At 35.7% G+C, this 26947-nt stretch overlaps 3 protein-coding genes and 2 pseudogenes across 3 annotated transcripts; 2 read left to right on the forward strand and 3 right to left on the reverse strand.

The window, feature by feature from the left end:
* Positions 1-1778: 1778 nt before the first annotated feature.
* LOC120188854 lies at positions 1779-8384 on the forward strand. The gene is given in 11 exon segments (XM_039192239.1): positions 1779-2588; positions 2857-2937; positions 2939-3046; positions 3388-3480; positions 3597-3779; positions 3860-3962; positions 4066-4242; positions 4775-6034; positions 6037-7052; positions 7280-7881; positions 8050-8384. Coding segments are annotated over 11 exon segments (3873 nt in total). The 5' UTR covers positions 1779-2348; the 3' UTR covers positions 8060-8384.
* A 278-nt stretch (positions 8385-8662) lies between these two features.
* LOC120189160 lies at positions 8663-12824 on the reverse strand (annotated as a pseudogene).
* A 1399-nt stretch (positions 12825-14223) lies between these two features.
* LOC120188776 (putative cyclic nucleotide-gated ion channel 13) lies at positions 14224-16990 on the forward strand. The gene is made up of 8 exons (XM_039192176.1): positions 14224-14295; positions 14385-14940; positions 15010-15222; positions 15314-15576; positions 15653-15800; positions 15883-16119; positions 16205-16599; positions 16673-16990. Exons 1-8 carry the CDS (start codon positions 14267-14269, stop codon positions 16974-16976), a joined length of 2145 nt encoding a protein of 714 aa, XP_039048107.1. The 5' UTR covers positions 14224-14266; the 3' UTR covers positions 16977-16990.
* Positions 16991-17065: 75 nt separating this feature from the next.
* LOC120188979 lies at positions 17066-17606 on the reverse strand (annotated as a pseudogene).
* Positions 17607-18539: 933 nt separating this feature from the next.
* LOC120188767 (O-acyltransferase WSD1-like) lies at positions 18540-20778 on the reverse strand. Its single transcript, XM_039192168.1, has 7 exons — positions 20415-20778; positions 19726-20301; positions 19568-19634; positions 19381-19487; positions 19087-19296; positions 18864-19001; positions 18540-18747 (listed from the first exon to the last, which is right to left on the reverse strand). Exons 1-7 carry the CDS (start codon positions 20676-20678, stop codon positions 18592-18594), a joined length of 1518 nt encoding a protein of 505 aa, XP_039048099.1. The 5' UTR covers positions 20679-20778; the 3' UTR covers positions 18540-18591.
* Positions 20779-26947: the final 6169 nt, after the last annotated feature.

The raw sequence follows: 26947 nt of genomic DNA on the forward strand, positions 1-26947 counted from the left end.
ATATTAAACAGTGAAAACAAAGCCAAATATGTTTCAAACTAGCATGGTATTCACATGCTGTCATTATTCCATTATAGTTCACAAAATGCATCAAATAACATTCCAGAAGTAAGAACTTATATAAACATTTAAAAGGACAACATATAGGTTTAGTGCAGGTTCAAGGACAACATAAAGAGTAGTAGTTTATTCTTGAAACTTAAATTAGCAACACTGTGAAGTTAATATTTGTCTTTGTTTTGTCTTTTTGTTGACGAAATGCAATTCATTCAAGTTTCAATTTGCAGAAGAATAGTTTTTGAAACTTAAATTCGCAACACCAAAATCGCAACGAGAAAATCGCAACGTGAAAATGAAAATCGCAACGCGAAACTAAAATCGCGTTGCGATTTTTATTTTCGTGTTGCGAATTTAAGTTTCAAAAATTATTCTTCTGCAAATTGAAACTTGAATGAATTGCATTTCTTCAATAAAAAGACAAAACAAAGACAAATATTAACTTCGCAGGGTTAAAGACAAAACAGTTTAGCAGTATTGGCAGCAACCGAATGAATTTACTAAGCAATCTCAGTGAAATGGTTAATCATTATATATATTGAAATTACCAGTAAATTTATCATCAATATAAGAAAAATTTAATAATAATACAAAAATTTCAAAATAAAAATAAGAGATTAAAAAACTAACCCTCGGTGGTTGATTTTCTATTTCTGATTGTGAATAGTTGTGAGGGTTGCTCTGAGAGATGGATATAGACGTATTTCGCCGGAGATGGAGACGGATTTCGTCGGAGATGGGGACGGATGTCACCGTAGAGAGTGAGAGATGGAGATGTGACTGAGTTGTGATTTAGGGTTTTAGGTTATGATTTGCGATAATATTGTTTACATTTGTGTTGCGAAATTAATATTGTATTTCGCGTTGTGAATTTGACTTTTGTGTTGCGAATTTGAAATTCAGTGTTGCGAATTTGATTATCGCGTTGCGAATTTGACTTTTGTGTTGCGATTTACATATTCGCGTTGCGATATTGGAAACTGGGTTGCGAAATTGGAGTTCACGTTGCGAATTTGTTGGTCATTTTGGCAAATCCAAAAAAAGTTGGTTAAAATCGTATATTATAAGGCATTTTCGGTCACTGAGGTTATTTTCTCTAATTTTTTAATAGTAGAGTAACAAAAAAAAATTAATCTATAAAGTTTAGTGAGTAAATTAAAAAATTGAAAGTACGATAAGTGAAATAGGAGAGAGATTAAAATTCAATTACCAAACATGTAATTTACCCATGAAATTAACATCACTTTAAAAATTTTCAAAAGATTAAACAAATTATTTTGGAACAAATTTTTAAATACTTTATTGTTTCAATTCTCTTTATATTCATTTGGCTTTTATTTTAGTTGAATAGGATGATGCGTCATTATCTTATTAGTCCGATTAAATTATTTTTAAAAACTGATGCAAATTCATATAAGCATCGTTGTTAATAAACAGTCGATAATTAAAATAAAAATAATATATAATATTAGTAACGCTTTTATTAAAAAAATTAGTTTGATGGTTAGAATAAAAAATAAATAATAAATAATAGGTTAATGATTAATAGTGTAATTTACCCAATATTGTTTTGGGTCTAAGGTCAGGCTGGCTAATTCTATCACGTTTGCAAGATCCCTTGTTCTTGTAACCAAGCGCCTCCGTTCTTCCCCCACCATTCTCTTTTTCTGTTCCTGTATTTCCAGATATATCCCCAATGTTTTCATTTGCATTTCATATTTCGTCCTCCTTCCCCATTTCCAGGATTGGTGCAGTTTCTATTTAGGGTTTTTGATAATCTCACCGCTCCCCCATTGTTTCCCTTTCCTTTACCCCTTTGGTTTCCTACTTCCTTTCCCTCTTTTTTTTTTTCTTTTCTTTCCCCAGCTTCAATTCTCTGATTTCTAGTATCTGTTATCCAACTTTTGCGAATATCAATTAGGGAAATAAAATAGGAAACTTACCTGGGAAATTTATTAGAATATCCCCCTTCGTTTTGGAAGTATTTACTGGACTTGCCATTTCGTTACTTCAGAAACGTTAATGCAATATAGGTTGTTAGCAGATTATTAAATAAACAACAACAACAACAACAACAAAAAAGAAGAAGAAGGGAAATCTAGCTCTAACTCCAAAGTTAAATTTTTGGTAGTCATAGATTCACCAGGAAACCGAACATATTGAAAGGAACGATCTTTTTTTTTTCTTGGATTAGTTGCCTTCTCTATTTCGAAATTTATTGCTTTTGGTCGCGTTCTGGCTGTTGGAAGGGTTAAGAAGTTTTTAGGCGAGGAAAATTGGTTTAGGATTGCATGGGAGAGTATGAAGGGTGTGCGTCGCAGCATCCGCCCTTCGGGCTATTACCGAACGGGTTGTTACCGAATGAAGCCGCCTCGGGGATTCGGATACTCGACTACGAGCGATGGATGAAGGCTGAGGAAAGAACCGCTGATCTCATTGCCTGCATTCAGCCCGATGCACCCTCGGAAGGTCGCCGTAATGCCGTTGCTGATTATGTGCAACGCCTCATCTCCAAATGCTTCCCTTGTCAGGTCCAATCAAATTATAATTTCTTTTCTTAATGATTAAAAAATAGCATTATATGAAGTTATACTTATATGTCTAATTCTTCATTTTTGATTTCGATGTTTAGGAAATGATTGAATAGAAAGGTTGATTATATGATTAGAAATTTCATATCTATGCATTTCATGTTCAGTTCATTGACGGGATGTATATATAGTTTTAACGTTATTGGACTAGGCTTATTGAGTTCATGAACCAATTTTAATATGGAGTTTCTTTGCTTTCTGTTGACAGGCGTTTACTTTTGGGTCTGTTCCCCTTAAGACGTATTTGCCTGATGGGGATATCGACTTAACAGCCTTCAGTAAGAATCAAAAATTTGAAGGATACATGGGCTCATCAGGTTCGGGATATGCTTGAAAATGAAGAAAAAAATGAAAATGCTGAATTCCGAGTGAAAGAAGTTCAGTACATTCAGGCTGAGGTAAATTCATAATGAGATGTCTTTTCTTCACAGTTCCTAGGAATCTCCTCTAAAAGCTTGGATGTTGTGTTTGTTCTTTAGGATCTCAAGTGTACCAATCTGTCAATGTTTCAGTATCCTTGGCCAGATTTCTTCAATTAAAATTGCAGTTTTGTGACACTTGCTACTGGCTGGGATCTTCTTATTTGCGGCGCTGATGTTATTCTTCCTATTTTTCATATCATCTCCTGAAGCAACTTGCTTTAAACTAGTAGTAGAATTCTTCCACACGTTTGCTTGATGTTGTTATTTTAATACATGAATTTATTTTAATGTTTTCTTTTGCTTCTCATGCACTTCAGGTGAAGATAATCAAGTGTCTTGTACAAAACATTGTGGTAGACATTTCATTTAATCAGCTCGGTGGATTATGTACCCTTTGTTTTCTTGAAGAGGTTAGTGATGCAACACCTGCCACTGTGTGTCTCAACATTTGTTTTTAGAAATTGAAATGAATAGACCTTTATGAATTAATGCAAGTTTTAACCAAACTTAATGCCCATGTGTGTAGGTTGATCTTTTGATAAATCAGAACCATTTGTTCAAGCGTAGCATCATATTGATAAAAGCATGGTGTTACTATGAGAGCCGTATATTGGGTGCTCATCATGGGCTTATCTCAACTTATGCCCTGGAAACCTTGGTTCTTTACATATTCCATGTTTACAATAAGCCATTTTCTGGACCACTTGAGGTTTCCATTTCTACTTTCTATTTTAAATTCCTTTTGCATTGTCTCCACATGTCTTATTTCCCCCCCTTCTTCATGCTTAGGTTCTGTATCGTTTTCTTGAGTTCTTTAGCAAGTTTGATTGGGAAAACTTTTGTGTTAGCCTATTGGGTCCTGTTCCAGTTAGTTCACTGCCAGACATATCGGGTACTGCATTTTCTGGACATATTATTCTAAGCTTTGAATAAGAATCACCGGATGTTTGCCTGGCTTTTAGTGTTAATTACTTTGTTTGAAATGCTTTTTGCAGCGGAACCACCTCGAAGAGATGGTGGAGAGTTGTTACTTAGCAAATATTTTCTTGATACTTGCAGTTCAAGATACGCTGTTTGCCAAGAAAATCAGGGTCAACCCTTTACTTGTAAATATTTCAATGTGATCGATCCTTTGCGTGTAAATAACAATCTTGGCCGAAGTGTTAGTAAAGGTACATTTGTAACTTTTTAAGTGGTTCCTTTCTTTCTCTTCTCTTCTCTTTTCCTGAGATTTCTGTGTTTTGTGACCTTGTTCTCCCTTAGCATTGTCTGTTTCCAAAGCTATGGCTGCATACTTTGGTTGGCATAAGTTTCCATGTCTGGCCTAACTACTTGCTCTGTTAAAGTTTCCTTTTCCTCCATTTGTTCCTGTATGGACCTTTGGGTGATACATGCAGTGAACTTTCAATACAGCCACATGATTAAGAACTTTTCAAAATATTAAACTTAGATTGGTAAAAAGCAAGTTGAAGAGCAATGGAGGGAAGAAAGGTAATAGAAAGCAATTAGTGGCAACTTTATGATTAAGCATCTCATGATTCAATGAGGAATAATACTATTTAGCTTTTTATGTGTACAACCATGTAAATCTTTTTCACCATCTTAGTGCTTCTGGAAAAGTTAGAGTTGTCAATTTTCTTGTTGACTGTATCCACTGCTAATAATAGGTTTTGTTGTGCATAAAATTAATACTGTATTTTCCAGGTAATTTCTTTAGGATACGCAGTGCATTTGCATTTGGTGCTAAAAAGCTGGCTAGATTACTTGATTGTCCCAAAGAGGATCTGTATTATGAAGTAAATCAATTCTTTATGAATACATGGGAAAGGCATGGCAGTGGGCAACGGCCTGATGCACCGAGGAATGATATGTGGCGCTCAAGATTGTCAAATTTGGACCACACTCATGGATTTAAGAATATCAGGAACAATTCAAACAGTAAAGGGAATGATGCTTCTTCACAGCATGAAACTCAAACTGAAAGGGCTCGACGATCATTGGGTGTTTCCTCACAGCATGTTTATAATCCTTTGGAAAGCAAAATTAAGATTAATGATGCTTCTGCTGTTTCTCGTACTCAAAGCCTAAAGAGTCATGGTAATATGAGCCACTCAAAGACCTCTGATCAGGTTAGATGGGATTCTAATTCCAGTCAGAATACTCGTAATGGTATTGGTCAGAGAATTCCTAAAGCAGAGAATGTGACTGATGTTCAAGGAAGATATCTTTTTGCAAGGACGTGCTCTAGTCCTGAGCTTACTGAAACATATGGAGAAGTTACCTCTCAACAAAGGCGGAACAGAACGCCAGAGAGTGGGAAAACCCAGATTGCTTCTACGAGGTCAGATAATAACAGGAGGAAGAATATTGAATCTGATCTGATAACAAGTCGTAACATTAAATCTTCATGTGATGATCCTTCATCTTTTAGCCAAGCTTCAAGCCATCAAAGCATTGATACTGCTGCTGATCCAAACGATCTTCTAAATAGTTACCAAGATGATTTAGGCTTCAGAAATATGAGTCAGGAGTTTTCTTTGATTCCAGATGCACAAGGAATGCAACAAGAAGAGCAAGATTTAGTGAACATGATGGCATTTTCTGCAGCTCGTGGCTTTAATGGTCAGGTTTCTGTTCCACTAAATTTAGCTGCAGGTCACTTGCCTTTTCCTATCCAACCGCTGTCAATGTCATACAATCAGAGAAATTTGGGTGGAATTCTTCCTACAAATATTCAAATGTTTCCCCAAGGATTAGTTTCTTCTCCTTTGGCCCATTATTTTTCTAGCATTGGATTAGCCTCAAATCCAGAGGATCCAATTGAGATCAGTAGTGAAAATTTTGGTCCTCCAGAAATGAATTCAGGGGAAGTGGAACGTGATTTATGGCATGAACATGACAGAGGCTCTAGTGGTGGTTTTGATCTTGATAATGGGAGTTTTGAAATGCTTCAGTCGGATAATAAGCAGGTAATGAGATTTACTTTGATGAAAGAACTGCAAGTTCTAGATCCATGACTGCTTCACATACTAGTTCACTTAGAAGTAAAATTTCATCAGAAAGTTCTTGGGAAGGGTCATCAGCAAAGGTCTCTAAGCCAGCTAGGGAGAAAAGGGGTAGGAAAACATCTGCTTCTGTGCTTCCTTCTGCTGCGTGTCAGAAAGGTAAAAGTATATCTGAATATTCCTCTCAGGTAGAGGAACATGGCAGAGATTGGGATTCACCATCAATAGTAGGCACTGAAATGGCAGAAAGAACTACTGAACCTCAACTTTCTTCGCTTATTCCAGATCATCTAATACCTGGATCTGAGACAGCTCAGACAAGTGGTTCAGATCCATTGATACCCATTGCCCCATTCCTCTTAGATCCGGGTTCAGGGCAAAGAACTATGGATAATTCTGGAGTCCCTCCCTTGGCCTTCACCATAACAGGGCCACCAATACCATTTTTATTGTGTCCTGTGTACAACATTCCGGCAGAAACAGGAACTCCAGATGCATCTACAAACCATTTCAGTTGGGATGAGGGTTTCGATAATCAATCTTGCCAAAATCTTGAATCATCTGAGAGACTTGATCAATCTGAGGTGTTAAGTAATTCTAGTTCTACAAGAAAAGCTGCATCTCTTGAGCCATTAGAGCATAAATCTGACATTCTTAATGGTGACATTGCTAGCCATTGGCAAAACTTGCAGTATGGAAGGTTTTGCCAAAATTCACGATATCCTCCGCCTCTGATTTATCCTTCACCCCTAGTGCTACCACCTGTCTATTTACAAGGTCATTTCCCATGGGATGGCCCTGGGAGAACTCTTTCATCAAATGTGAACCACTTCTCTCAACTTATGAATTATGGGCCTCGTATTGTTTCTGATACTCCCCTTCAATCTGTTTCAAATAGACCTGCCAGCGTATACCAACGGCATGCTGATGAAATGCCAAGATATCGCAGTGGTACTGGGACGTACCTTCCTAACCCCGTAAGTCCCATATTGACAATCTCTAATGAGCCTTTATGACCTTAAATTTCTGTACTTGAACTTTGGCATACTTTGAAGAGTAATGCTGCTGGTTACATGGTCCTGTTTATCCATTCTCCATTAGTCTCTTCAATCAGTCTTTTTAAAGTGATCTTAATGTTGTTTTGTGTCATTTTACTTTGAAAATTAGAGCATTCATAACTTTTCTATATGCTTTTCTACTTCAGAAAGTTTCGACAAGAGAACGCCATTCTGCAAATGCAAGGAGGGGAAAATATAGTTATGATAGGAATGACCACCACAGTGATAGAGATGGGAACTGGAATGCCAATTCAAAGTCACAAGCTGCTGGGTACGGCCGTAGTTGCAATCAAAATGAAAAATCAAGATTCACGTGTGAACAATCGGGAGCTGCTTCTGGTGAGAGCAGAGCCGAGAGGCTTTGGGGGTCACATAGACATGATTCATATTCTTCACACCAGTCTCATAATGGATCGGTCTACTCAAACTCTTCACAAGGTACATCTGCCGACATGCCATATGGCATGTACCCACTGCCAGCCATGAACCACAGCGGGGTGTCTTCTAATGGACCTACCATTCCTTCTGTAGTCATGCTGTATCCCTATGAACATAATTCTGGCTATGGTTCCCCAGATGAACAGCTTGATTTTGGTTCTCTTGGACCTGTGGCATTTTCAGGCATGAATAAAGAAGTACCGCAGCCAAGTGATGGAAGCAGCTCAAGTGGGTTATTTGACAAGCAAAGGTTCCATGGTACCTCTGCTCAACAGTCCCTAGACCAACCCTCTTCATCCCACCTCCAAAGGTAAATTGTCTTGTTTATCTGAGGTAGCTTCTTTTCAATACTTAAAAAAAGCAATTATATATGGAAACTAAATTGAATCTTAATATTGGATAATAACCCTCTTTTTAAGTTATATTCTGATTTGAACTGTCTCTTCTATTTCAAATGGATTTGTTTTGTCTTTAACAGGGGACTTTGATCTTATTGCCGAATCTGTGGTCAGAAGAATCACCACTGGAAGATGAGGGGATCCATCCAAGGGAAGAAATGATGATGGCTTGCCGTTGAGAAAATCCACTTACCAGGCTTGTTTGATTCGCTTCATGGTCATGAAAGCGAGTTCTGACTCAGTGATTCCTTATGAATGGTTTTCTCACTAGATGGTCAACTCATGCTTGTTGGCTTGTTCTTGTATGTACACTATAAAGACGAAATCATTTTGTTTTTAAATGCTCTGTTTTTTGTGGTTAAAAGGATGCAGGGCACGGAGTGTTAGACTTCAAATTTAGGGCTCTATACACAATTGTAACTGAAATAGGATCTCCTTAGGATTACAAGCGTAGGCACTGAGTTCTCCTTTGATCATTTTATAAATTAATTGCGATGGTTAGGAGATTTACTTTCCCACAATTAATTTTTGAGATTTCATCTTTTGATATTATAATATCAGTTTCGTTGCTCAAAGTTTCCAGTGCAACTATAAGCATTTCCATGGTCAAAAAAATGAATGAGCAGATGATGGAAATTAAATGATAAAGACTGAAAAAAATTTTTAATTAGAAAAGAAAAACAAACCAGATGTTTTCCACCTATGAGATAAAGGAAGTACGTACTTCAAAATGTCTAGTGATCAACTGCAAAAAGAAATTCACATAATATCTTGCCTATAGGTAGAGGGCAGGGCTGATCTGAGATTTGAGGTTGAATCAATGGTTGAGCTTCTTCCAGTCCAGGTCTACTTTAGATTGCACGCAGACCAGGGACATTAGCAAGGCCCATCTTATTTACGACGCGTCTCGGGATTGAAGGAATTTCGTAAAGACCGATGCTTCTGCTGAACTCCTGGGCGAGCTCCACAAGCCTGCGCTTATCCTTGCTTATCTTCTTAATAGAATTGTAGTAACCAAGCCATGCCAGATAAGCCGACTCTTTGGTTGTCTTCTCTACGTAGGAAAGTGCCCCCTCCACCTGTTTAACCGTATTTTAGAACCATCAAAGATTCACTTGCAAGTTGCAAATGCATAGATATATATACATGCTAAAATTCTTAGAAGGTACGTTCTACTAAAATGCGTATACCTTCCTGTTAGTGTTTGGATCCACCGAAGGGAAAGAAGCCTTTGTCATTGGCAAATCCTTGATGCTATGTAGAAAAAAATCCTCCCATGGTGCTAGCAAGAGTATTCCTTGCCCTTCTTTACCTTTATGCCCAGTTCTACCTAGCCGATGTATATACTGTTCTCGATCAGCCGGCACACCCAACTGTAATAATAAAATGTTCGTAGAAAAACTGAGTTGAACTATTGCACAGTAGATAGAATATAATATTATCTTTTTTATATGGAAAAGAAACAGAGCACTTGGATACGGACTGATTCCAACTCGCAAGCCGAATACCTCATTCCATTACAGGTTTGAAATATTTCAGCACATTTCCCAGGAAACACAACCAAGAACAGTGGATTTAATTTTAACTAGAAAAAATTATTCCTTCTTACCTGTATGACAAGTGTAACATCAGGATAATCAACCCCACGAGCAGAAACATCAGACGTCACTAGAATAAGGCCTTTTGACCTTCGGAATTCATCAGATACCTTTGTTCTATAATTCTGTGATTTTCTTGAATGAATCTCTCTAACATTCATCTTCAGCTTACAAAGAAATTCAGCCACCAACTTTGTTGCCTTAGCAGTAGTGCAGAACACAATAGCCTGCAGAATACATTGCTAGATTACATATTTTGAAAAGGATCATCAAAACAGTGGGCAAATAATTGTAATTTGATTTTTAAGTCCTGATATTAAACATTTAAGAATTGTGATTTTTTTAGTAGCAAAGTCTTTGGAGATGGAAAAAAAAACTTTATAACTGCCACTGTCCAATTAAAAAATGTACCTTGTAGTCAACATCATCTGCAATATGTTCTTGCAGCAGAACATACAGAAGCGAAAAATGCTTGTCCAGAGGAGCAATCATATGCATTTGTCGAACCTGAAATATCCAAAATTTAAGCAATTAGGACAACAAGAAAATTCCAAGCTGATCACACAAAAAAAGGCTGGAAACCCCACCTTTGAATTTGTCTCTTCAGAGCCTTCTTGAACGGTACTGATAAACTCATGATCTTTTCTCAATGCAATGTGGCAGATTTGATGGACCTTCACACCAGCTAGAAATTTCAGAATTTTCCTCAAATATGTGGAACATCAATATCCGATATACACTAAGGATAAAGAAAGAAACCTCTTCAGGAACTGTTGCAGAAAAAAAAAGTGTCTGCCGTTGCATTGGAACAGAAGCAATTATCTTTTCGATCTCTTTACGAAAACCCATGACTAATAAACGATCTGCTTCATCAAATACAAGTACCTTCAAACCGCTCAGCCTCCTTGCAAATCCTTCAGTATTCTCAATATGGTCTTTGAGCCTTCCAGGTGTAGCAATAAGCATCTGAGAGTTAAAATGGTGATAAAATGTAACCACATCTTATTATATATGGCCTTGACAGTAAATGTAGTATTTACCCAAAGTGAAGACCCGGACTTGGGTTGACAGGAAATTGATGGTTCATATTCAACATATTAAGCCAGAACCTACAGAGATCCATCTTTAGTTCTCTCAATCTCATTTCACTTCATGACAGTAGAAGTTTAACAATGTTGATAACTGACACAAGAACTTTATCTATCTAATAATGGATTATTATTTCAGTTTAAATTTATAATATTTATTAACTATTAGAAATATGATAGAGGGCAACGACTAGGGATATTAAGTATTTTTAGGGTTAGTAATTTTTTAGGTTTGAATATAGGGTTATAGATAACTTTGCAACAAAGTTTAGTTACTTTGCTTGTAAGACAGAAAGTCTATATATATAAGTTGTAGGCTTTACAACCAAGACAATCATTTTCATTCTTTTCTTTCAATTAATATTAAAACTACAGGTTTTATGTAATCATAAGTTTTCTAGAGTTCCATCTTCATTCCCATTCATATTTCAGTCATAATTCTGATGATTTAGTGTTGTTTTCCCCCTTAAATCACATCAATAAGGATCAACACATTTTTCCAACCATTACCTTAAGCAAGAATTAATTACAACAAACTCACCTGGCAAGGTTTTGCTCGCAGGTTTTTTTCTCTTTATCAGTGCTTATACCTCCGATAACTACTTGTACACCAATAGATGCATGATATTTCAGTAATTTGTTAGCTTCTGAAGCAGCTTGATTTGCAAGCTCTCTAGTTGGACATATTACAAGAACATTAATCGCTGGTGGTAGCTTAAAATCAGGACTAGTAGGAGGCAATTGTGAAACAGTTTCAATCGATGGAAGCTGAAAATAAAAAAAAACAAAAACAGTAAACAAAGTGAACAAGTCCAGCACATGTAATAATTCGGAGCACCAACATATAGTAATTAGTAAGTTTCACTAGTTCATGGAATTCCAGTATCCAATCGATACTACAATGACTTCAGAGTAACTAATCATTGTTGATGCCTGTATTTAATCCCTCCTTAAAAGAGACAATAAAGTTAAGAACATGAGATAACAAAAACATAGAAAACAACAATCTTGTTGCATGGGTAGATAGTTATTTCTCCCCCCCCCCAACCCGCAAAAAAAAAGATAAAAGAAAAAGGATCATTTAGAACTTATGAGTAATGCCATAACCCACAGAGATCATTAGAAAATAATGGGTCATGCAGCAGATATTAACCGCTTATCAACAAAGTGGCCCAAACATGCTACGTCTTACCAGAAATGCAAGAGTCTTTCCTGTGCCTGTTTTGGCCTTGGCCAGTACATCCTTGCCTAAAAAATAAGAAAAAAAAAATTGTGATAGCTGTTGGGATTCGAAAAAATGGAATATATTTACTCAGAACAGCAAAAATCAATGCACAATAATAAAATCAGAGGCTAGAGGTTAACCATTCCACAACTAATTCTTTACAACATATTTGAACAAATTCTACACAACTGCAGCACTCTTTCACATGTCTGGCTTCCTCACCATTAAATGGAAGTGTTCAATAATAAACAAACAAGAAAGTACCGAGTACAAAGGTCCCATCACAGAAAATCTGGTCATAAATAATGCCAAAAAGGAAACAAACCTTCTAGTATTGCTGGAAGAGTTGCCTCTTGTACCAAGGTCATCTTCTCATATCCAGCATCCTTGACTCCCTTCAGTGACAAGGGTGAAAGTGGAAGTTGATCAAATATGCAAGGCGTGGCAATAAAAATATCAGACATTTATAATAGTTAAAAGAAAGCCTAAGAAATAAGAATCATATCTCATAAAATTGATGAAAACACGCCTTGTTTCACTCAAATAAGACTCGGTTTCCTCCGGTGAACTTGGATTCTCTGTTCGGCCAACATCCTTATCCAATCCCAGTTTGGAACTTGCATTCTTCCTAAAAGTTCCATCCTCACCTACAGCCTCGGTAATAGAACTATCGTCTCCGTCTCCACTAAACTTTGATTTCATTCCCAAATTGTTTCTTGAATCGAAACTACTCTTATTTCTCTTTCCTTCGGATTCTTTCAACGAATCCAAATCGCCTGAGTGGCCACCAGTCCCACTCTTTCTTTTCCTCTTCGATGAACCCATATTTCCCTCTCTATCTCTACTCCTAGCTCTATTCGTACCTAATTTCCCGTCTTCGCCAATTAGTCAGTCAAGGAACGAGAGGTTCTTAACTCGCCGACCCAGTGACCGAAGTCGGCTTTTTCCATGATCAGGCTTCTCGAGGCATGGGCATATCCTCTGTTTTCAGGAGACAACTCAGAGTTGGCCCTGGGATTAGGTCGAAACGGTCTGGGGCAGAGGCTCCTATAACTAAAATGTGTCCCTCGGAACCAGCCAATAAGAGCATAAGACGAAGAAAATGAGTTTTAGGGTTTAAGGGTTTTAGACTTTTAGTCATTAGTGTATGGGTAAATTAAAAGAATCGTCACTTAATTTTTCACACTTATACACTTTTTCTCATCAAATTTAAAAATATTATATTTGATCATTTACGTTGTCTTTCTATTAAATTTTAGTCACTGAGAAGTTGATTAAACTAACTAAAATCGTTTAACTTTAATGATTTGATTAATTCAAAACAACTATTAATTTGAAAACCCCTAATTTTAATCAGCTCACACTATTTTTAAAAAATAATTATTTAACATAATTCAGTTATATTATTACTTTTTGATTATGTGTGTTTGTATATATATATCCCTCCGTTTGTAGTTCTGTTTGGGAAAAGGCGTGAAAGAATTGCTGATAATAACTGCCATTAACGACTCTCTCACTCTACAAACTTTCTTCAGTTTTCTTCTAAAAAGGGCTGACAAAACTTCTCCTTCATTTTCCATTGCTTTTATGTCTTCATCATACCAAAGACAGAAACGGCTTCTGCTCTGTTTTGTCTCTCTCCCTGCTTTTGTTTGGTTGCTCTGAAAATATTCCCAAGTAATCAAGCAAACAACTTTTCTTTTTTTGGTCTCCCGGATTTTCCAAAATGAAGTGAAACTTAATCACTTTTTAGTCTTCACTTGGTTAAGGCTAGTCTTTCTGTTTTTCATTTTTACGTACCTTTCTTCGTTTTGAAGAGAAAGCAACATAACAACCACCACCGTTGGTTCTCTGTTTAGTCAATCAATTATGAAAGTTGTCTTTATTGGATCTTCATTTTCGTCTTCTTCTTCTTCTTCTTCGTTGAAGAAACATGGAAATGTTTTCTGTTTTATGTAACTTATTTTCATAGTTGAAGTAGATACGATTTTCAGTTCTGCAACTCAATATTAAGGAAATGAAGAAAAAAATGAAAGAACACTATCATTAACGTCTTTTACACGCTGAAAATTTTTAAAAATTATATTTTGTTTGGTTAGGTAAGGTAGATTATGATGGTAGCACAGGTTGAAGTTTATGGCTCCTATTAAAAGATTTTCTAGATACACCAACTATTTACTTCTGTTGTGTCATTTTATTAGTATTATTATACATTGTTTAAGTTAATTACTTCTGTATTTAGGGTATTGATAATATGAGACTTTTGGTAGTAATCTGATATGAAGCTTGGTTTTGTTTTTCTGCAGGGTCTGGATTTTAGACTAGAGTTAACCAACTGATCTCAAAGGTTTATATTTCACCTGAACCGCCGCAGAACTTGATTGAAATGACTTTCCGGCGAGAAAGCTTTGTAAGGTTTGTATTTGTTCATATAATCAATGCCTAAACAGTTCCAGTTTTGTACGTTCTGTTTTGCTTTGGATTGATTTGACGAATCAACTCAGGTTTCAAGATTGGAATTCAGATGATGGATTATTTCAAATGAAAGTTAGACCCTCATTTCATGCAGTTATGGGGTGTCTCCAGAGAGTATTCAAGAAGGGTTCTGAAAGGATCAGAAGCTTTAAGAAACCGATAAGTTTCCGTTCTTCCGGAAGTAATCCGACATCGACAACTGACAAGGCAAAGGCATTTGGTTCGAATAAGAGGATTCTTAATCCACAAGGACAGTTTCTTCAAACATGGAATAAAATGTTCCTCTTCTCATGTGCCATTGCTCTTGCAGTGGACCCTTTGTTCTTTTACATCCCCGTGGTCGATGGCCATCGCAAGTGTCTTAACTTGGATCACAGATTGGAAATTACTGCTAGCGTACTTCGAACGATCATCGACGCCTTTTATATACTTCACATGATCTTTCAGTTCTGCACTGCATTTATTGCCCCGTCGTCTCGGGTATTCGGTAGGGGTGAATTGATTGAGGATCCTTGGGCAATAGCAAAGAGATACCTGCCCAAGTACTTCATCATTGATGTTCTGGCAATTCTTCCACTCCCACAGGTACTAAATGCAATTGATTTCTTTCCTTGACTCTCAAGTTACACCTCAAATTGTGTTTGTTTTGCTTAGGTGGTACTCTTAGTTATAATTCCCAAAATCAAAGGCCCAGATCCATTGGTCACAAAGGACTTATTGGAATCCATTATTTTCGCCCAATATGTTCCAAGAATTATTCGAATCTTCCCTCTTTACAAAGAAGTTACAAGGACTTCTGGCATACTTACTGAAACAGCATGGGCTGGAGCTGCTTTGAATCTCTTCCTCTACATGCTAGCCAGTCATGTAAGTGCTATTCCTTATAGTCAACAAATCATTCATATCGTTACCAAACGATTTTCTGCTTTTCAATCTCTAAAGAAATATGACATTTCAGGTAGTTGGGGCCTTCTGGTACTTGATCTCAATAGAACGAGAAGACAGCTGCTGGAGTAACGCCATAGGCGAAGGTGAAGAAAGTGCATTGTACTGTGATAACCACACTACAACTGTAAACACCACATTAGTGAAATTGCTGAATGCTTCATGCCCTTTTATAAATCCTGATGACATAAAGGATTTCAAGGCCTTCAACTTTGGTATATTCATCGATGCACTCGAGTCGGGGGTGGTGGAAACCTGGGATTTTCCGAAGAATGCGTAATCTAAGGTTTGTAAACTATAACCCTCCAGTTTTGTTCTTATTAAGTCACCGGCTACCTATTCCATTGAATAGTTTGCTTGCTAACTTGTACTTATTGTCCTATTTTAGTTCTCTGGGTCAGAATCTTAAAACCAGCACTTTTGTGTGGGAAGTACTCTTTGCTATAGTGATTTCCATTGGTGGGCTGGTTCTGTTTTCACTGCTTATTGGGAATATGCAGGTATTTCTTAATTCAATGCCGTTTTTCGCCACTTAATCTTGCCAACTCATCCATAGTCCTTGAACTTGTTTTGTTTTCGCAGAAATATCTGCAGTCGACCGGAGTTAGAGTCGAGGAGATGAGAGTGAGAAGGCAAGATGCAGAACAATGGATGTCGCATCGAATGCTTCCTGATAGCCTCAGGGAACGTATTAGGAAATACGAACAGTATAAATGGCAAGAAACCAGAGGGGTTGAAGAAGAGGCGTTGATTTCGAACCTTCCGAAATATCTCAGGAGGGATATAAAGAGGCATCTTTGCTTGGATCTTCTCAAGAGAGTGAGTTCTTTCCTATTAATTTCTACCTTGATAACATGAGCATGCACGTTTAAGTCAAAGATTATTAAGCTATAGTTTTTTTTAGGTGCCAATGTTTGAAAAAATGGATGAGCGACTATTAGATGCAATGTGTGATCGTCTCAAGCCGGCACTTTACAACGACAAGAGCTACATCGTCCGGGAAGGGGATCCAGTAGAGGAGATGTTGTTTATCATCAGAGGAAATCTAATAAGTACGACCACCAATGGTGGAAGAACTGGTTTCTTCAATTCTGTTCATCTGAAGGCTGGTGATTTTTGTAGAGATGATCTTCTTACATGGGCCCTGGATCTCCAATCGTCATCCAACTTTCCTATCTCAACTAGAACCGTGCAGGCCTTAACCGAAGTTGAAGCCTTTGCTTTAATGGCTGATGACTTGAAGTTCGTAGCCTCCCAGTTTCGGCGTCTTCACAGCAAGCAGTTCCGGAACACATTCAAGTAAGTCTAGAAATAAACATTGCTTGTTAATTACAGAACCAAATTCTAATATCAAATAAACTTTATTTTGCAGGTTTTACTCGGTGCAGTGGCAGACTTGGGCAGCATCTTTTATACAAGCAGCGTGGCGCCGGTACTGCAAGAGGAAACTTACGAAATCCCTTCGTGAAGCGGACGATAAGTTGCAGGACGCTTTGGCAAAAGAGTCCGGAACCTCACCTAGTCTCGATGCCACTCTCTATGCATCAAAGTTCGCTGCCAATGCATTACGAACATTGCAGAAAAATGGTCCGCGAAACACCAGTCGGCCTCAAAGATTACCACCACTGCTTCCTCAAAAACCTGCCGAGCCTGATTTTGCAGCTGAACATAGCTAACAGTTTTGATATTATAACAGAGTAAATTCGGAAGAAACATAAAGCTTTGTATGCTATATGTAGGCTGATAAAGAAGCAATGCTTATGAATTCACATTAACATCAAGTATGATTTTTATTTGTCCAGAAATAGGAGTTATTTTTCATTAAAACCAAGTACAACATATTACTTGTACTCTTCCAACTGCATTTCTTCCCTATTGTGGCATCATACGATGATATGCCGAGTAAAGTGTTAAGCGGCGATCCTGCAAGAAGAAAACTCAATCAAGGCTTTAAACGCTGGAAAGATTCAGAAACGAAAGATGAAATGCAAAGGAAGAGATTGGTTACTTGGAACAGTAGTCACTTTCGCCAGTAATTGGAGGAAGAGAAACATCAACACCGCATTTCGGAGCAATTAAAGGTATCCGTGCTCTGAAGGAACCGGATGTGCTGATACTTGCTAATACGTTTGAAAGGCATTCACATATAGTCTGTCATCTTTGGTCCGTGCTTGGCAAGCAATACTTTGAGCACCAGAACAACATTCTGGTGATGGAAAGTCGGCATCACTGTCGCTGTTCAGGAAGTTGAGGCATGGGATTAATTGTCCGGTAACATACAAGCACCAGGTGCAGCTGAAATTTCGTTAATAGCCAAGGCTGATAAAGTAACTATGACGAGTACGGCTAGAGATGTGAATGAGCGAGTCATGGTGGATTCCCAGATGTAAGCTGTGTTGTTTGAAGGACAAGGATCCAAACTGCAAAGCATATATATATACATAAAACATACACACCGGATTCATGATATTTGAAGTTTGGAACTTTATGCATTTCCACCTCTTAGAATAATAAGAAAACAAAATTCGTGAAAAGGGCATGCACTTAAAACTGTCATTGCTTCAGCCCTGAGTCCCTCTTCATGCTCCAAATGCTTTTATTCTGGCAAACAATAAATCATCAATTACGTGCTAATTGAACATTAATTTGATTGGTACGTTGCATCATTGAGGAGATCGTGAAATCAAATGGTCTTAAACATAATTACTTCTTATTTAAAGTTAGAAGTTACAGGGAGTACAAATTATAAAGCTTATTTAAACAAAAATCCTTTTCCCCTTTACGTGCCCTACCAATAATTTGTGACAAGTTTAAGTGAATACAAGGTAGTGTCTATCCAAAAAATTCTCAATCATTAAACAATGAACGCTCATACACCCCTACAGATGTTGTACTCAAACTCGAAACATCAAGAAATAACAACAATATCTTAACCACTAAAGTTGATTTATTCGTGTTATTAACTTCTATTACTAAGAATACTTCAGAGAATAACTAATTATTTCTGATGAGATCAATGAAAATGACATTTAAGGGAAAATATAATTAATAAGATATAATTAAATATAAGAAGAAAAAATCTCTTTTAAAAACAACAATAAAAATAAGCCTTAGCTAGCACCTATAAGTACAACCAAACCCTATTACTAATTTCCATCAATACGCAACAACTTTTAAAATTAAGTTCCAAACAATCATCATTTCATTACTTAAAAAAAATATCTTTTACTGCTCGATGTATATAAATTAATTGAAGAGTTCAAGTTCCATTATGTTTCGCCTCTTTCTCTTTCAAGGCAAGCCCCCTGTCACAGCGGACTCCTTTATGAGCCGGAGTGATTCCACGATATCATCACACAGCAGGCCAGGGTCAGGTATGGTTCCTTCATCCACCGACAGAACAATGGTCATCTTGTCGACGTAGCTCTGGAAGTTTATCATTAGTGCCTGCAATGTTCAGTCATCAACCACAAATCAATCGGATAAACATACCCGTTTCACTCATGGACGAACATATAATTTTATGTTAAAGGACAAATTTATAAAATTTGTGGAACGCTTACATAAGGTTGGCCATAAGAACTAGTAGCAAGGAAAGCCATGGGATGACCATAGAAACCAATTTCCTCCAAAGGTCCAACCATATTCGAGAAGCACATTGTTGTTCGAGATACGACTTTGTGGGACAGAGCACCTGCCGCCTGTGGTAAAAACCAAACAAACACTAGTTGAAGGCTCTGTTTCTGAAGAAATAAGCCAACAGGAATATATATACTCAAATCAAACCTTGATGCCAAAGAGCTTGAGTGCTATGTCGGCAATATAGAAAGTGGCTATAGCTTCGAGGGAGCGTTTCTTTCTGTCGATTATGGCCTTAGCATTACGTACATAATCTAATGGATTCTCCCTTAAAGCAATGGTAAAGGGTAGGAGAACATAACCAATCCAGTTGCCCCACTTTACTTCAGCATCCTCCTCCATCATATCAGCTAAAGCCTGGCATGAATTAACCCATATGCTCTATTAAGATCTATCAGATAAGTTGCGGTTTCAGATAAGATTTATCTGATATATATTAACCTGGATGCCTGGAGCTGGCCTTATGTTGACGAGCAGAGTTGATCGGAGACGAATGCTTTTCGGAAGGTTATTCGTTTCTGTTGCTCCCCCATCTTTGTTGTGCCCTCCTAACAAGTTATTAAAAATGTGAATCATACAATCTTAATTACAAGGTGGTAAAAGAAAGAAAAAGAAATGGAAATTTCACCACATATTCTGTTGATATAGCGGGACAAACCAGCCTGCGTCATCCCGAAAGCAACATCGTTTATGGTCTGCAATTAGCCTCAAAAGATTTTAATCATTTTTTCCCTAAAATAACTGATAGGAGAAGCTTATGGATATATATGCAATGCAAGGACTCACAGTGCCCATTGCATTCTTCACAAACTTGATGTCATCCAAGTTGACCGTCCGGTGAACAATCCGCCGTGGTGTAGACTCACTTCCCGGCAGACCCTTGAGAGGATTCGGAGTATCTGTCAAGAACAATGCTGTGGCCAGAAACATGATGACATCAACCACAGTATTCCAAAACACCTGTAAAATAAACCAAAATCTCAACATAAATCTCCAAAATCCTCTACGGTCAGTCTTCTTCTCTTTCTTCTTCCTAATTGGAATGGAGGGCAAAGCCTCGGAATCATTCGTTTGATGAGTGCATGCGAGTAGAAGCGACAAGAGAGATGTGCCGTCGCCAAGGGAGTGATGGATCCTGAAAATACCAACCGACTCGGATTGTGAAGTTCTTAAGTTGAGCAGATGAAGGTCCCAGAGAGGTTGGGATTTGTCAATGGTGGTTTTGCTCAGGTTGTGGACGTAATCTTCGACGAATTTGTCCGGTGAGTCCATGTTTTGGTCTAACTCTGGAACAATAACATGTCTTTGCAGATCCACTTGGGTTGGAACCCACCTCATCTCTCCATTCTTTTCATCCTCCACCTGCATTTAAAAGGAATGAAACCCTACCATTCTCAATGAAGAGAAAGGGAAACTAGAAGTAGAACTGCTTCAAGCACCCAAAGAAGGAAGATGAATATAAATTTGTAGTGTACCTGCAAACTGGAGAAACGAGGGTGTCTAAGCAAAGTATGGCCCAAGTTGGCTTTGACAACGTCTGGATAAATTCTAGTCTTGCACCCCATGATGGCTACAACATAAACGTTGAAGTTTTGTTCGTGATACAGACGAGATGAAGGGCTAAGTGGCTCTTCTTCACATGTTGTTTGCCCATTATTCTTACTCACTTCTTCGCTTTTGCGAGTTTCAATTGGTTTGAGTGCTTGCTTTCTCAATCTCACACTGTTCTCAGACGCCATTTTTGCTTCTCAAAGCTTAATTCCCCGGGAAATTATATTTGGCATTAGACGAAGGAAAGAAATTATAAACGAACGAGGAGTACGTAGGTGAGGGTAGCTCGATCTAGTGTGTCAATATTAATCATCATGCATTAAAGTTTTCAATTTTTCTCAGTAAGGTTTGTTGGATACATTTATTACTACTACTTTTGTCTTTTACTTTTATTATTTATATTTTATTTTGTCTATACTGTTAATATAACTCGAGGTCAAATTGATTTCCTGATTAATTCGATTCAAGTTTAAAATTAAAATGTATTTACTTTAAATAATAATTAGTATTAGGGTAAAGTATAGTAATGGTCACTGAACTTTTTTAAAGATTTCATTTAGGTCCTCCAACTTTTAAAACTTCTAATACAGTCCTCCAACATTTAGTCCGTTTACAATATGATCCCCAATGTAACCGACCGTTTGATGCCGTTACATTGCCGTTAGTACGTTTGCAATATGGTCACTGAACTTTTCAGGCGCTTGTATTTAGGTCCCCTAACTTTTAAAACTTGCAACACAGTCCTCAATTTCATTCTAAATCCCAAATTATTTTTCGACCTCGAATTTCCTTTTTCGTTTCTCTCTTCTCATTTCCAGTAACTTTTCAGTCGGGGATGCATGGGAAATTCTAATCTAACTTTGAATTATGTGGAGGTGTTGATTTGAATAAGGGTTCATTGAGAGAAGACCCGACCAAGGGACTATCGGGACCATCAACGATTCAAGATGTAATGTTAGATGCAAGTCATCTCAGGTGAAGCATAGATGTTTGATGAAATGCTTGTGAGAAAAAAATGAGGTTAGAAATGCAGAGTTGACAAATACTACTAAGATAAACTAAGTATCATTGTTGAAAGTCACCAACAAAGCTGGAATTATTTTGTATAAATGACATATAATAATTTTTTCGTTTAATCATTGTGGTTAAAGATTTTCCAATAGATGATCAAATATAATGAAATCCCAAACAGCGCATTCACCTCTTAGTCTCTTTCGCTCACATGCATTCTCATTTGGTTTTTGTTCTTCAATTTTTCACCATGTAAAATTGTAAACCCAAGAGTGCTCTGGCTTTCAGCTTTTTATTTACAAAGAAAAATGGAGGAAGAATTGTTGGAACGCAACATCGATTGCGTTTATTTCTTAGCCTCTCCCCCTCACTTGCAAGAAGGTATTTATTTTCTCTTTTGGTCTATCCAGAAGTAAGCTTTTCCTCTTTCGCACTTTCCTATTTTCAGCTCGTATTGTGTGTTTTTTTGTTGAAATTTTTATGTTTCTGGAACTGCATGTCAATGATCTGGATATTCAGTGTTAGTTTTGAACCAAAACCATCTAATTTTCTTTCTTTCTTCCTAATCAAAACTTTTAGTACTCTTTATGAAATATATTCAGTCCATCAGAATAGAAGTGAAAGAGGGTCCTAGGCTAAATTTTTTTGATCTTCTTGTTTGGTTTTTCTTTAAATCATGGAATTGGTTGTGAGTATCGACATAGTAAAATCGTCAAGCTCAATCCGAGAGACTGTTGGTACTAGTTTACTGGGAATTGTATTGATCCGACCTGTGGTTTTCGGCGTCCTGTGAGCTCGTATTTTTTTTTAATAAGTTCATGTTGATTATGAGACTGATATATCGTGAACGAATTGGATTTTTTTACATGTTTTGAAAATTAAGGACTGTGTTACAAGTTTTAAAAGTTGGTGGACCTAAATGCAAGTGCCTGAAAAGTTTAGTGACCATATTGCAAACATACTAACGGCAGTGTAACGGCATCAAACGACGGGTTACGTCGGGGACCATATTGCAAATGGACTAAATATTAGAGGACTGTATTGCAAGTTTTAAAAGTTGGGGGACCTAAATGAAAGCTTTAGAAAAGTTCAGTGACTATTATTATACTTTACCCTTAGTATTATTGTAAGAGTATTTTTATATTTTACACCTAAATTTTTATATTAAATATTTATTTTACTCACATTATAAATATGATAAATTTAATTTTTTTAAAATCGTTTTAAATATTAAAATTCACTTGTTTATTATGAAATGGTTTAATTTAACAATAAAGTCCATATATTATATCCCATTCATAAGTTTTCTATTGAAATAAGATGCATAAACAATGAATAGTTTATATTATATGATATGTATATTGATGATATAACATGCATAATGACAGTATGTCATGAATACCGATTATATTAGATGCATATTGATTATATGCTATACATTATGATAATTTGTTAGGGAATAATGATATTATGTTAATTAATGATATAAATTTTTTATATAAGCACAATCACCTTATGAATAAATTAGAATAGATAATAAAAATTTTATTTAAGTATTGTACGAACCAAACGATTTTAGTGGTTAAGAGTATTGTTCTCATTTTTTTGAGATCTCGGATTTTAGTGGTTAAGAGTATTGTTCTCATTTTTTGAGATCTCGGATTTAAGCACCACACATATAAGGGTATAAGCGTTCACTTTCAAATAATTGAAAGTCTTTAAACATATGGTACCTTATATTCATCCTATATTTATATATAAAATAATATTTATATTTCCTTCATCATTATTTGTTATTATAAGTATCATTGAGCGTGAATATTAGGGTTTCTTAAAGTTATCTTAGTTTTCTCTCTTATCCATATGTCGTTGTTTGTTTTTTCTTCTTTTTTATGATCGGCGACAATATTAGTCTTAGTATTAATCGTCGATCATCGATAATCATTGTTTTTAATTTATTTTATTATATATTATTTTTTTCTTTTTTTAAAAAAAATTAATAACTCTATCTTATGGCACATTTTTTCTATCTTTGTGATACGTTTTCCTATGTCTTTAGGTACATTTTCGGTCATTTGATAGTTTGTCTTCGTTTATCTTTTTTCTCATGGTTGGATTTGACATCGTCAAAACTAACCAAGATGACATTTATTTGTTATCCTATTGATATTATCTGTTTTGGATACACGATATGCGTTCGTGAATAATTTTCTCACTTCACTAGACTTTGATTTGCAGTTTTTTATGGTATTTCAATAGCATAATTCTTTTTCGTGATTCATTTACTGATGCAATTAGATATGTTTGTATTTACCTTTTGTTGTAATTAATTTGATTAAGTTTTTTAACTTTTTTTTAATATGGTCATTATATGATCTTAAGTTACTAGTTTTTTGTGTTAATAATTATAGGAAATTGTCCTCCTTATTATGTGTTTAATTTATGATTATAATTGTAATTTTTTCATTGTAATTTAGGGTTTTTTTATTTTAATAAATCTAACTAATTTTATTAATATATATATATTATAATTAAATGTGAAGTTTAGTGTGTGAATTACTTTCACTAGTAGGTGTTATTAATTGAAAGGTAGGGGGTGAGACCATGAAAGTTACATCGTCAAAAGAGTCACAAGTCACAACGCCTCCCGTAAAAAAAAAAGTTAAAAGTTTGTTTTAAAATTATAGTTTATAGTGACATGTATAAGAGTTTTGTGTTGTATGAAAATTTATAGGTTCTGAGAAATTTATATTTGCCTCAAAATATTAAGATTTACGTAAAAAAACGTCTATGTATAATTATTTGACTTTCAAACAAAAGTTAATTTTAAAATTTAACTTGGCTTAAGCAATTGATTTTATATTTAAAAATACCATAAAATAGTCAAAGATGATTATATTATTTTACTTTGTGTGGGATCGAATCTCGACATTTACATTGAGAAGATAAACATTTTTCTACTTAATAAAAAATATTATTAAAATAAAATAAAATATTCTAAATTTTATCTTAATTTGCTTCGAATTTCGAATGTGACATCTTTAACCTGAAGTATCTTTTAGCCTGGTAGAGGCGTTACAAACTTTCCGGTTTGTTTGCTTCTGTTTTCTGCTTGATTCTGGCTTTGAATGCCTTCAATATTTCCCATAATTAAGTCATCGTCAGCCACCTCTGTAACTTCTCTCCGTGCATCCGGTGATTTCCTACTAATCGCCATTTGCATCTGTGAAATGTTCTTTTTTTATATATATTTTGGCCCTACATTGAAAGTTAAATTAGCTTGGTTTATTATCGAAAGAATCTACCATATTAAGACAATTAGTTAATTTCATTAATGTTTAACCAACATTATTAGACAACAGATTAAGAAATTATTGACCTAATTAATAAAAAAAGAGAAGAAATTAGTACATATTAGACAAGACAGCTCTGCTATCGTATTTAGTGCTCAAGGTCAATATAAATTGACTGTTTTTTTTTAGCCAGCCCCTAGTCAGTGTACTGCACCTGCATCCTTGTTGAGCTAGCTGGAGTACCTCATAAAATGTCAATGCCAAGTTCTTCTACTGATGGCCAGAAAAGTGGGGCAAACCAGCCAGCTGCTACAAATTTAGATAACCTTCAACCAACCTGTATGATCCATATCCATAAATCAACATCCTTAACTGTTTGATTTCTTTTTCAGAAACAACTACTGAACAGATTTATGTCATCTTCTTCATAATGGAAACGCAGGGTTTTGGACTGGTGTGTGTGTGTGTGTGGTATTCTTGACCAACTTGATCTCATCCAAGCTAATTATATATTCTGCAAACAATTCGTGGACTTGAGGGAAACAAAGAGAGCACACACCAGATCGTGGAAGAAACTTTTACTGGTGCAATTTACGAGTCATTAATCAGTTTGGTTCCAAGTTTTTACTGGGAAAATTTCTGGTGACTCTGCAACAGATGTGAAATTGAGCTTAAATCATTTTTGAATTATGATAAAGAGGTTGTTGGGTGTGAAACTTTTGTTTTGAATAGACATATAAATTACTTAAATTATATGGGATTTAAACTTTCTAGAGATACAATCGCACTCCAAAATCTCTTGATCCATCCTGGTCGTATGGATGTAGGAATGAGAAAACAACAACTATAAAACTGATATAATGAGAGTTGCGGGAGTTGGTGAAACTCACAATGGGTTCCAATGAATGGGGATCAGCAGAGGTTGGAAGTTAGAGTCAAATTTAAAGAAGAAAACCAACCCTATTCACTCTCACCCGTCAGCTCCTTGAATGCTCGTCCAACGTTAATAAATTTCTTATTAGTGTTGTCCAAATTCACAAATTGATAACAGCTAAAATAATAATAAAAAACAAATTGATAACAGCTAAAAAGTGTAAATATTGTACAAACGGACCCTCAAGTGTTTTTAAAAATAATAAAACAAAAAATAATTTTAGAATAAAAACGGAACCTAAAGTGTTGAAAATAGCGGAAAATTAAAATCGATAATAAAATGAATTTTTTTTATTCCTTTGTTAAACGGGCTTGCCCATCACAATTAGGCCAATTTAAGTTGTTGGATTTATTTATTTTTTGATTTAATGATAGTAGTCTTTTACTAATACCATTAAGTCTTTAAGTTCATGAACACCTTTGGTTCGAATCCTATGAAAATTAATTTTTTCGACTTTTTTGTTGACATTTTTTTTCAAAAAAGAAAAAGTCTTCAACATTAAGATTCATATTTTCCCTCTATAAAAAAAATCATATTGTCCCATATACTTGCATGAATTTGGTGGCAAATTTGCATTAAAATTTTAGGGGTTAGATTTTTCTAAGGGTCAAGTATAGTAATGGTCACTGAACTTTTCTAAAGCTTGCATTTAGGTCCCCCAACTTTTAAAACTTACAATACAGTCCTCCAACATTTAGTCCGTTTGCAATATGGACCTCGACCGTTTGATGCCGTTAGTCCGTTTGCAATATGGTCACTGAACTTTTCAGACGCTTGCATTTAGGTCCCCAACTTTTAAAAATTACAACACAGTCCTCAATTTCATTCTAAAACCCAAATTTCAAAATAATTCAATTATATTTTAAACCCTAAATTCTAAAAGTTTTGATTAAGAAGAAAGAAATAAAATTAGATGGTTTGGTTCAAAACTAACACTGAATATTCAGATCATTGACATACAGTTCCAAAAACATAAAAATTACTATACTTTACCCTTATTTTAATTAGTAATTAATATACTTAATAATATATTATTCTTATTTTAATAAATAATTAATATAATAATAATTTTATTTTAATAAAATCAGGGATCTGGATATTCAGTGTTAGTTTCGAACCAAAACCATCTAATTTTATTTCTTTCTTCTTAATCAAAACTTTTAGTACTCCTTATGAAAGATATTCAGTCCATCAGAATAGAAGTGAAAGAGGATCCTAG

Source organism: Hibiscus syriacus, unplaced genomic scaffold, assembly GCF_006381635.1.
Source record: "Hibiscus syriacus cultivar Baekdansim isolate YM2019G1 unplaced genomic scaffold, ASM638163v2 tig00116951_pilon, whole genome shotgun sequence".
Classification (NCBI taxonomy): Eukaryota; Viridiplantae; Streptophyta; class Magnoliopsida; order Malvales; family Malvaceae; genus Hibiscus; species Hibiscus syriacus.

What these genes read in the sequence shown, in the direction of transcription:
- LOC120188776 (XM_039192176.1), top strand. Translation starts at nt 14,267, where the DNA reads ATGACTTTCCGGCGAGAAAGCTTTGTAAG. An exon ending in CGGCGAGAAAGCTTTGTAAG is followed by an intron (nt 14,296 to 14,384) that starts GTTTGTATTTGT and finishes GAATCAACTCAG; the next exon opens with GTTTCAAGATTGGAATTCAG. An exon ending in TGCTTATTGGGAATATGCAG is followed by an intron (nt 15,801 to 15,882) that starts GTATTTCTTAAT and finishes TTGTTTTCGCAG; the next exon opens with AAATATCTGCAGTCGACCGG.
- LOC120188767 (XM_039192168.1), bottom strand. Translation starts at nt 20,678, where the DNA reads ATGGCGTCTGAGAACAGTGTGAGATTGAGAAAGCAAGCACTCAAACCA. An exon ending in TGAAGAATGCAATGGGCACT is followed by an intron (nt 19,635 to 19,725) that starts GTGAGTCCTTGC and finishes GGCTAATTGCAG; the next exon opens with ACCATAAACGATGTTGCTTT. An exon ending in GTTCTTATGGCCAACCTTAT is followed by an intron (nt 18,748 to 18,863) that starts GTAAGCGTTCCA and finishes TGAACATTGCAG; the next exon opens with GCACTAATGATAAACTTCCA.